The sequence below is a fragment of the Phyllobates terribilis genome, unplaced genomic scaffold (genome assembly GCF_046119375.1).
Source record: "Phyllobates terribilis strain yellow unplaced genomic scaffold, ASM4611937v1 Scaffold_7__3_contigs__length_470593459, whole genome shotgun sequence".
Classification (NCBI taxonomy): Eukaryota; Metazoa; Chordata; class Amphibia; order Anura; family Dendrobatidae; genus Phyllobates; species Phyllobates terribilis.
Window position 1 is genome coordinate 108542772 of NW_027362767.1, and position 12166 is coordinate 108554937.

A 12166-nucleotide genomic window follows, 5' to 3' on the forward strand; every position below is an offset into this window, starting at 1 on the left:
TGCATTAGAACGTGCCAATTCCGCAAGACTGCATCTGTACTTGCGTAATTGTCGCGTTCTAATGTGCGGATGGTACCCGGGTGTAGAGGAGAGTCTCATCCACACCCAGGTACCATTAAAAAAAGCTGTAAAAAAAGAATAAAATAAATGTATACTTGCCTTCTGGCGGTTCGCGGTGCGCTCCTCCTTGCTTCCCGGCACTTCGCGATGGAATGAAGGACCTGCACTGACTGTCAGTAATGTGACGGGTCACGTGACGCTGACATCGGCAGGTCCTTCAGTGTACCGCTGCCGGGACCGAGCGAAGCAAGACAGCGCGGGCCATCGGAGGGTAAGTATCTATTTATTTTTTGACATTCTCTCGGGTCACACTATATAAATCCATGCCGGTTGCATGGATTTATATAGTGTGACCAAGTTGTCAAGCACTTTCCAAGTGATGCTAAAATCGCCTGGAAAGCGCTTGACAACCCGCATGCGGAAATGCATGTGAAGAACACTTCACATCCGCATGTCCCTGGCAGGAAAAACACATGTACAATCCGCATGTATAATCCGCATGCGTTTTTTTCTGCCAGGGAGATGCAGAAACGCTCAGGAAAAAATCCTGAGCATTTCTGCATCGTGGGCACATAGCCTTACGCCAAATCCAAATGTTTCCCAAATAATTTTTTGGGAGCCAAGAAAACCCTAGGGAGTAAGTTAGACGTATCTGAAAATAACTTGTGGAGCTCTGCTGAACTTAATATGAATAACTTTACTTCTAGCTGCTTTCCAGCGGAATCTGGCAAAGAGGTGAGGAAGACGAGGGTATATATGGATTCCTCATTGATGACATCAAGAGGGAAGTAACCAGAGCCAGGAAATTGGTAAATGTAGATTAAATGTCATGCATCCATATTTCACTTCTTTTTATTAGTATTATTTGTATTGTCCGGCATTACTAACGATACTTCTCACACGTTGGTACTAGTGTGGGTCCATGGACTGTTATTGCCCCCATTTGCTAGTATGGATGGTATAAGTCGAGTGCTGTGCTCTTTCTGACCACACACACACACACACACACACACACACACACACACACACACACACACACACACACACACACACACCCACACCCACACCCACACCCACACCCACACCCACACCCACACCCACACCCACACCCACACCCACACCCACACCAATCCGGGGTTCCTGAGGCTTTATCGAGCAGCTCCATAGAGAATGAATGAAGCACCGATGCACGTGCTCGACCTCCACCCAATTCTTGGGATGCTAGCAGTTATACTCCCAGCGATCAAAAAGTTATCCCCTATCATAGTAACAGGGTAAAGATTATTAAAGGGTTGTCCACTACTGTGCAGCCCCAACTTTATCAATTCAGGACCCTAATAAATAAAAAACATTGGACGCTCTTCTTCTGCAGCGGCGACGTTCCAGTGATGATGGTGCCGCTGTCCCCAGAGAGGTACATGACTTATGTGCAGGCTGCAGCCAGTGATCTGTCACATCAGCTTCAGCCTTAAATATTGCATCACCCCTGACAGAATATTGATTAGCTGCAGTAAAAAAAAACAGCCGCTGATTGGCTGCAGCTTGCATGTACGCAACAAGTTTATTTTAATTGTGATCCTGAATTGATTAAGCTGGGATCTTCCAGTAACGGACACCCCTTTAGTACAAACTCTGTTGAAGTCTAGCCAGAGGGGGCTCGCTGAATTCCTCGGACCTTACCTACCAGTGTTCACTCATCGTTGTGTAGTATTCACAATGTCTACCACACCTCAAGTTACTTACCAATAAAATGACACTATTAATTTCTCACTAACCTCGATGCAATTATTTACGTGATTACCATTGTGCTCCTTTTTCTCAGAAATGCCTTTTTTGTAAAGAACCCGGCGCATCCATCGGCTGTGTGTTTCCTCGTTGCAAACGTGGTTATCATTTTCCTTGTGGGACAGAAAAGCAGTGCATTTTCCAGTTCATGGACACCTTCAGGTAATTTCTTGCTTCTTAAGTTTATTTCTTCAGATTAATTAGCAAGCTTACGAGACGTATCATCCCATGGACTGGCAATCTGTCATGCAAATGTAACATTGCCAGTGTAAGAGCATTGCTCAGCATAACATTTTGTGCCATTTTCTGTATCTTTTCACTTGACGATTTAATTTTTTTAATATTACTAAACAAAATGTTTTTGTATTATTGGTAAGATCTAAGGGTTTTCCATATTAGATATGTATCATGCAACTACCAAATAGGTGATAAATATCCTATCCCCTGGGTCCAAACTCCCTTTCCACCCATGGGTTTGCACTCCCTCCACACCGCGGTCAGTATGATCAGAGCTCGGCTGCACGATTGCATCCAGTTATGTTTTATTTGAACTGCCCCAGTTCCACTAGTTGATGACAATAAGATCCATCCATATAGATGTCCTGCTGTAATAAGCAGCACAACATGTCTCCGCTGTATGACAAGTAATGGGGCTGTCTACCCTTTTAAAAAGATGCCGTTGCTGTAATCATCATAGTCGTGGAAATCTGATTTCTCGAACCCCTGTTCCCATCTTATTCATCATTTGTACATGGAGCTTTGTTAGCCAAAAATAACAAGCTTATCATTGTTTTCTTTTCCCCATTATTGACTTATGTCTACATCTGTCACTTGAGTGCCAAGAGCATAATATCACTTGTCAGAGGATGCCATTAGTGGGGATCTACTAGTCCTGAATGGGAAAGTGCTTCATAGGGCAAGCATCCTTCTGGCCAATAGGAAGTCATGGCAGGAAAATGATGGGGTTCAGCAAATATTGGATTGCTGAGTACTACAGACACTTTCAGAATAAATAGCACTTTATTTCATAAAAGTGCAGTCAGTGTCAGGAATACTCAGGGCTGTTTGACATACAAAAGGTCACATATGCATCATATTTAAAAGGAAAAAAGGCACTTAAAGGGTGAAGGGTCACTCCTGTGATGTGGGTCATATGTCGCTATTACATGATAGTTTACTTAGTAGTATTAGAATTTTATTCTATATTTGCATGTCTGTCCACAATACAGGCTGTAAGCGGGGAGAAATACAAAATACATGGGAAATCAGATAACATGACCCGATATTACATTTCTTTTAGTTGTTAAATTTATTTGGCATATTAAAAGATAGCAGTGGGGGTGCAGGACCCACCGGGGGGTCGAGAGGAACAGAGCACAAGCCGAGTAGCTTCTCTGATAGAGCAGAAAGTATCACATTTAAAGGGAATCTGTCACCACTTTGGAGTTATCAGACCTCTACTATGGCCATACAGGGTATAGAAAAGTAAATCTATACTTACCTGTATGGCCCATAGCAGAGGTCTGATTGCAGAGAAAAGCACTTTAATCAATTCTATTTTGTACAGGCTTGGCATCTGGGGGACACCAAGCAATCCCCGCCTATGTGCTTAATATTCCCCCAAATCACCGCCTATATGCTTAATTATCATATTCCCCCCCTCCCCTCCCCTGCACTTCACAGGGCCTGTGACGTGCAGGAGAGGTGGGGTGAGTTTGGAAATAGGGCTAGTAGGCGGGGATTTCTTGGCGTCTGGGGGATGCCAAGCTTGGCAGAAATCATTTAATAAAATGCAATTACACAGAAGCCAGACCGCTAATATGGGCCATACAGGTAAGTATAGATTCACATTTCTATCACCTGTATGCTCATATTAGTGGTCTGAAAAGTCCCAGGGGGTGACAGATTCCCTTTAAGAAACAAGTTGAGGAGAAATCCTCCATGATAGTACAAAGTGTTGCATTTTATTGTACTATCATGGAGGATTTCTCTTGGGCTTGCCTTGTGTTTATTATAGCCCTGCTATGATTACAAGGCCTACCAATATGCTCCTATATGTTAATAATGGTCATTGGGTCAATACATTGGATTACATTCAAGATAACTCCCCTCTTTCCCCCTTCAGTAATGGCTCCTTTTCCCCTTATAAATGTGACACTTTTTGCGCTATTCAGAATCTCTCCTCTGCTCGCCCTGTGTTAATCCTGACTCCCCTGTGAATGACATCCATTGCTATCTTTTAATATGCCAAATCATTTTAACAAACGAAAACATTTTTGAGCTTTGGGACATTTTATCTGACTCCCCATGTATTTTGTATTTCTCCCCGCTTACAGCCTGTATTATGGACAGAGAAGGAATATAGTATTAATACACTACCACATAACAGTGACTTATGATCCACGTCACAAGGGTATGTCTTGACCCCTGTTTAGCGCCCTTTTTTCTTTTAAATATGCCAATGTGAACTTTTATATGTCAAGAAGCCTTGAGAAAAAGGTTGGTTCTCTTCAGAAACACGTGGCCTTTTCTTGTATGAAAGAAATGGCTACTTCTTCTGAAAGTGTCAGTAGTACATATCGATCCACTATACTGGTGGGAGCAGCTGAACCCTGGCATGCCCTCTTATTTGTGAGGCTCTCTGATCACTGGCCCTATATTCCGGTTGTTAGCACTTATTTATTCTTGAAGGTCCTACTGCTGGGAGCATCGACCAGTACAGAAAGCCCTCTCCACACAAAGTAACGAGTCTTCTCCGTGCACAATCTGCCTGGAGAACGTTGACCATGTCCCTTCTTACCACATCATACAAGGACCTTGTTGCAAGACATCTTGGTACCATAGAGACTGCCTACAGGTATATTAATGTTCTTAGCAAAAATATCCCTCCTAATTCACAACTTTTTATTTTATTTGTTAACTTTTTTACCCCCTTTATTCCCCCATCCCATTCATGTATTGCCAGCATTGAAAGCTCTTCTCTCTCCGTCTTCCACCTTCTTTTTCCCTATTTCAGCATCAAGCTCTGAGCGCTGGATTATTTTTCTTCCGGTGTACAGTATGCAATAATAGAGACAAGTTCCAGAAGGAGATGCTCCGCATGGGAATCCATATTCCAGAACGGTATGTGGTGATGCGTTTTTTTTTCGATATTTTTACACATCCAGAATAAACATACACTGAAGGCTGTCCGGCATGAAGTGCTCAGACTATTGCGAACCAGAGGTAGAGTCTCTGATACTTCTAAACCCATGATATGCATTCCAAGCTCTGATGGTTGAAGGGAATCTGTCGTGTGAAAAAAACGCTATTGACCTGCAGGTTAATAGTGTTCTAAACCTTCCTGAAGACTGGAGTTTGAGAAACATTGCCTTTAAAGGGAAGGTGCCATCAATTTTTTTTATTTTTGTGGAAATAACATTATAATATTAATTTAAGCTTTGTAATGCAGTGTTTGCATAGATTGCAAACACTGCAACATGCAAAATATCTATATAAAAAAAAAAAAATTACCTATACTTGCAGCTAGGGGGAGCATCTTCCTGTATAGACCTCAAGCAGCTACAGTAATGCTTACTTGCATTACGTTAGCTGCAAAATTGGGGCAGTGTCCTTGTGACATCAATGTTTCCCTCCCCTTTTAGGTGTTATACTACACCCAAAAGTGGGGGACGCAGAATAAAGACTAGAGACAATGCACCCGCATTTTCTTGGTGACTGCACTGTGATCTAATCTCAACCAGCTGCTAAACAGGAAGTGGATCTCAGTATATATACAGAAAAGCAAGCAGAAGGAAGACAACGGACTGTGGAGCAACGTGGACCTGAGGAGCAGAGCTGCACGCAGTGGAGAAGAGAGCAGCTGCGAGTCCAGGACTGAGGAGACTAAACAGTGCAGTGGTGAGGGTCCATAGCTTTACTGCACAGGCAGTGGAGGATGGGAGAATATGAGAACAGAGCTGGGGGAGCTTGTGTGCCCACAGAGGCGTGCCCAGTTCACAGCTAATGTGGCTACAATGTTACAGATAGGGTCGGCATCCAACCGCTGAAGCCTATGTACAGGGCTGCCGTATTTGAAGGAGTGTGAGTGTAGTGCAGTAACTCTTACGCTCCTGAAAAGCAAGAAGGAAGCCCCCTGTAGCTGCAAAACAAATTAATAAAAAATAAACTATAAATACTGGGCACTTGAAAATGTTATAACATTAAGGAATTTTTACATTTTAATTTATTTTACATAATGTAAAAATGCGGCACCTTCCCTTTAAGCAAAACTATAGCAAGCAGCCCTATAAGTGACACATTGTTAGAATTGGGGTCTCTGCCTCTACATTATGGTGCTCTCACATAGGGTAGCAAAAACCTGATGATAGATTCTCTTAAATCCATGTGGATGCATTGTTTGTAGTATTCAGATATATCTATAGCCTCAGTTGTTTTTTTAAATTGTCTCATGAGTTTTGATTTACTGCTTCACATGTTTTCTGCTGTTTTTCATTCAGATTAACAAATTATTTTTAGACCTCCTATTAAAAAAATATGTGTGACTTGGTGATGTATTTTTCTTCAAAGAATGCTCATGTACAGATTTGCTTAAATCAGTGCCCATCTCAGAAGTCGCTGACACTTTTGCCAAGTTACTAATTCAATTTTTTTTTTCTGGACAATTGAACCAAAATTCATGGACGAGCTGAAATTTTTACCAACATTTGTCACGAACCTTAAAATCACATCTTTTAAGACATACAGAATTACAGCAGACAGGGAGGATTACACCCACTGTACAGGACAGGAGAAGAGGTACTAATCATAAGTCTGGGGTAGACACACTGAAAAGTTTTTTTCTGGAGACCACATTAGCAACACCTTGAAGAGATTGTATTGTGGGGTGGTATAATGTACGGCAGCCGGACCTCTTTAGTTTTCATTCCAGGTGCACTAATAGACTCTGCCTTGGAACCAGTGGTACCACCACTTCTCCGAAGTGTCCCAGGAGCCATTTTTCAGCACAAAAATGCCAGGTCGCATGTTGCTTGTGCTACTGTGAGTAGCCTGTGTGGCCTAAACATGAAACCATGACGTACAGCGCCTCCGGACTTGTGTCCCACTGCACACCTCTGAAAACATCACTGGTCGGCAGTTGCACAAGAAGCTGCCAGCAACGGATCTTGATGATTTGTCCAAGCGCCTTCAGCTCAGCAGAACATGACCTCAGACAACATTTAATAACCTCACTGATAGTAGCCATTAAGTGTAAATGCAGGCATTTCTGGACACTGTATGTATATGTGAGTGTGTATGTATGTATGTATATATATATATATATATATATATATATATATATATATATATATATATATATATATATATATATATATATATATATATATATATATATATATATATATATATATATATATATATATATATATATATATATATATATATATATATATATATATATATATTAGTACAGACCAAAAGTTTGGACACACCTTCTCATTTAAAGATTTTTCTGTATTTTCATGACTTTGAAAATTGTACATTCACACTGAAGGCATCAAAACTATGAATTAACACATGTGAAATTATATACTTAACAAAAAAGTGTGAAACAACTGAAAATATGTCTTACATTCTAGGTTCTTCAAAGTAGCCACCTTTTGCTTTGATGACTGCTTTGCACACTCTTGGCATTCTCTTGATGAGCTTCAAGAGGTAGTCACCGGAAATGGTTTTCACTTCACAGGTGTGCCCTGTCAGTGGGATTTCTTGCCTTATAAATGGGGTTGGGACCATCAGTTGTGCAGAAGTCTGGTGGATACACAGCTGATAGTCCTACTGAATACAGTCATGGCCAAAAGTATTGAGAATGAGACAAATAGTAATTTTTCCAAAGTTTACTGCTTCATTTTTTGTAATGGCAATTTTCATATACTCCTGAATGTCAAAGAGTGATCAGCTTAACCGCAATTACTGTACTTGCAAAGTCAATATTTGCCCAGAAAATGAACTTTAACCCCTAAAACACATTTCAACATCATTGCAGTCCTGCCTTAAAAGGAGCAGCTAACATCGTTTTAGTGATTGATCCATTAACACAGGTGTGGGTGTTGATGAGGACAGGGCTGGCGATCAATCAGTCATGATTAAGTAAGAATGACATCACTGGACACTTTATAAGGAGGCTGGTTCTTGGTATCATTGTTTCTCTTCAGTTAACCATGGTTATCTCTAAAGAAACACGTGCAGCCATCATTGCACTGCACAAAAATGGCCTAACAGGGAAGAGTATCGCAGCTACAAAGATTGCACCTCAGTCAACAATCTATCGCATCATCAAGAACTTCAAGGAGAGAGCTTCCATTGTTGTCAAAAAGGCTCCAGGGCGCCCAAGAAAGACCAAAAAGCGCCAGGACCGTATCTTAAAACTGTTTCAGCTGCGGGATCGGACTACCAGCAGTGCCGAGCTTGCTCAGGAATGGCAGCAGGCTGGTGTGAGTGCTTCTGCACGCACTGTGAGGCGGAGACTCTTTGAGCAAGGGCTGGTTTCAAGGAGGGCAGCAAAGAAGCCATTTGTCTCCAGAAAAAACATCAGGGACCGACTGATATTCTGCAAAAGGTACAGGGAGTGGACTGCTGAGGACTGGGGCAAAGTCATTTTCTCTGATGAATCCCCTTTTCGATTGTTTGGGACATCTGGAAAACAGCTTATTCGGAGAAGAAGAGGTGAGCGCTACCACCAGTCTTGTCTCATGCCAACTGTAAAGCATCCTGAAACCATTCATGTGTGGGGTTGCTTCTCAGCCAAGGGAATCCGCTCACTCACAGTCTTGCCTAAAAACACAGCCACGAATAAAGAATGGTACCAGAATGTCCTCCAAGAGCAACTTCTCCCAACCGTCCAAGAGCAGTTTGGCGCCCAACAATGCCTTTTCCAGCATGATGGAGCACCTTGCCATAAAGCAAAGGTGATAACTAAATGGCTCATGGAACAAAACATAGAGATTTTGGGTCCATGGCCTGGAAACTCCCCAGATCTTAATCCCATTGAGAACTTGTGGTCAATCATCAAGAGACGGGTGGACAAACAAAAACCAACAAATTCTGGCACAATGCAAGCATTGATTATGCTAGAATGGACTGCTATCATTCAGGATTTGGTCCAAAAGTTGATTGAGAGCATGCCAGGGAGAATTACAGAGGTCTTGAAGAAGGGGCAACACTGCAAATATTGACTTGCTGCATTAACTCATTCTAACTGTCAATATAACCTATTGGTACTCATAATATGATTGCAATTGTATTTCTGTATGTGATATAAACATCAGACCAACACTAATAAAAACCAGAGGCCAGCAGATCATGTGAAAATATAATTTTGGTGTCATTCTCAAAACTTTTGGCCATGACTGTAGACTGTTAGCTGCTTTTTTTCTTGCCATAATACAAATTCTAAGTAAAGAAAAACGAGTGGCCATCATTACTTTAAGAAATGAAGGTCAGTCAGTCCGAAAAATTGGGCAAACTTTGAATGTGTCCCCAAGTGCAGCTGCAAAAACCCATCAAGCGCTACAAAGAAACTGGCTCACATGAGGACCGCCCCAGGAAAGGAAGACCGAGAGTCACCTCTGCTTCTGAGGATAAGTTTATCCGAGTCACCAGCCTCAGAAATTGCAGGTTAACAGCAGCTCAGATTAGAGACAAGGTCAATGCCACACAGATTTCTAGCAGCAGACACATCTCTACAACAACTGTTAAGAGGAGACTTTGTTCAGCAGGTCTTCATGGTAAAATAGCTGCTAGGAAACCACTGTTAAGGACAGGCAACAAGCAGAAGAGACTTGTTGGGGCATAAGAACACAAGGAATGGACATTAGACCAGTGGAAATCTGTGCTTTGGTCTGATGAGTCCAAATTTGAGATCTTTGGTTCCAACCACCGTGTCTTTGTGCGACACAGAAAAGTTGAACGGATGGACTCTACATGCCTGGTTCCCACCGTGAAGCATGGAGGAGGAGGTGTGATGGTGTGGGGGGGCTTTGCTGGTGACAGTGTTGGGGATTTATTCAAAATTGAAGGCATACTGAACCAGCATGGCTACCACAGCATCTTGCACCAGCATGCTATTCCATCCGGTTTGCGTTTAGTTGGACCATCATTTATTTTTCAACAGGTCAATGACCCCAAACACACCTCCAGGCTGTGTAAGGGCTATTTGACCAAGAAGGAGAGTGATGGGGTGCTACGCCAGATGACCTGGCCTCCACAGTCACCAGACCTGAACCCAATCGAGATGGTTTGGGGTGAGCTGGACCGCAGAGTGAAGGCAAAAGGGCCAACAAGTGCTAAGCATCTCTGGGAACTCTTTCAAGATTGTTGGAAGACCATTTCCGGTGACTACCTCTTGAAGCTCATCAAGAGAATGCCAAGAGTGTGCAAAGCAGTCATCAGAGCAAAAGGTGGCTACTTTGAAGAACCTAGAATATAAGACATATTTTCAGTTGTTTCACACTTTTTTGTTAAGTATATAATTCCACATGTGTTAATTCATAGTTTTGATGCCTTCAGTGTGAATGTACAATTTTCATAGTCATGAAAATACAGAAAGTTCTTAAATGAGAAGGTGTGTGGTCTGTACTGTGTGTGTGTGTGTGTTTGTTTTGAAAATGTTTACTTTTTTTTTCATATCTGTAACATGTCTATCCATCCTGTGATTTCCATTATTCCACCACTTTTTTTTTCCCCTTGTTGCAATTTCAATGTTGAGGAGTGTATAATACTGCAGATAGTAAAATTAGACAGATAATAAAAAGATAATTTGAGCCTCCTACTTAAAGATCCATTGCTACAAATCATTATTCCAAGAAACCTAATTTTTAATTTAGGAGAGATCCAACTTTTAATAGTTTTATTCTCAGGATGTCTCTTGAGCAGCTCACAACTCAGCAGTCTCCTCACTTCATGGTGTCTGGCAGGGTGGGCTCTCCTCTTTGAGTGACAGTTCTGGTGAGCAGTAGAGCTGTAGCATTAGTAGAACTATAAAGCCTAGTACAAGTTCTGCTATAACACATTCATCTATCAGTGTTTTTTTGTGAAGTCTACACTGTTATTTATACAGAGAGGGCGTTTGAACAAGTTCACAGCTTTGTATAGCAAGAGCTGAGCCGTGATTAGGAGACCTGCTCTGAAAGCTGTTGATGATGGGTATTTTGCAAGATTTATAACCACAGCTTGTCAGAAGCTGAGAGGGAGGTGGAAGTAGGCAGCTCCATGGAAACCAGCTGTACACTATGAAAGATATAAGCTATCATTGCAGGAGAATGACAGCAGCTGGAAAAAGCAAGTCAATTGCGAACTTGCTTATTTTGATGCTGTCTAGCGAATTAAAGCGAATTAACAACTGGAGAATACCCCTTTAAAGAATATTGTAGCCCCATAGTGAGTTGCAACAACATAAGAAAATTATAGAGCAAAAAAAATGAATATAATGTTTTAATTAATTTTAACACACTAAAATGGAAGATTCATCAACTCCTCTGCCGTCTGATGTAGACACCTGTAACAAGGATCTGTACCTTAACATGGATTTGTGGCTTTTTAAAACTTTTATGTAACAAAACAGTTATAACAATGAAACCATGTATGAGGGTGTGGGCCATCTCTCCTGTCTGAAAACTATAACTTTTTCAATTTACTGTTTATTAAAATTTGCAGCCATTCTTAAGATATTAGCTTTTTGTTTATTTCTTGTTGCCAAAGAGACCGATCACTTCTGCTGTCTAGCTTGTAAGCACTACTGTGAAGCTGGCCAGGATTAGGAGAAATGGCACGCTCTAGAGATCCTGACCAGCTTCCAAACTGCACCTACAAGCTCAGTGGAAAAGAGCTGAAGCACTGCACATGTTCTGCTGCCTAGCAGCGGTGATACGTTTTCACAGCAACCTTATATGTTGTGCATCTGAAGCCCTGGGTGACCATGCAGTGACTGATGGTGCAGCTGCTACTGAATATTAATGCAGCTCTCATTCACGTTTTTTTCTCTTGCGTGCAGAGATGCTTCATGGGAGCTAGAAGAAAACGCTTTCCAGGAGCTTCTGGTGCGACACCAACGATGTGATGTTGAAAAGTGCCTTTGCCGGAATGGTCGGGATTATAATATCCCAGAAAGGTGGGTGTCCTCTATATCATATGCAAGCATATTGGGTGGGCAGTCCACTACAACCTCCCTCTCCCATGAGTCCTAACCGCTGCAGACAAGCAGAATTGTTTTCTAGTACATTACATGCCTCCAAGCCGGCATCTTGCTGACCGTCATGTGTTT

The 12166-nt window shown here is 41.8% G+C and overlaps 1 protein-coding gene across 2 annotated transcripts in view; it reads left to right on the forward strand.

The window, feature by feature from the left end:
• Positions 1–12166, forward strand: part of G2E3 (G2/M-phase specific E3 ubiquitin protein ligase) — a 50297-nt gene that overhangs the window by 12343 nt on the left and 25788 nt on the right. For both annotated transcript variants that reach the window (XM_073639048.1, XM_073639049.1), the window contains exons 4-8: positions 768–869; positions 1883–2007; positions 4537–4702; positions 4862–4968; positions 11897–12013. In XM_073639048.1, the coding sequence (XP_073495149.1) occupies positions 768–869; positions 1883–2007; positions 4537–4702; positions 4862–4968; positions 11897–12013 (617 nt within the window). The remainder of the gene's footprint in view (positions 1–767; positions 870–1882; positions 2008–4536; positions 4703–4861; positions 4969–11896; positions 12014–12166) is intronic.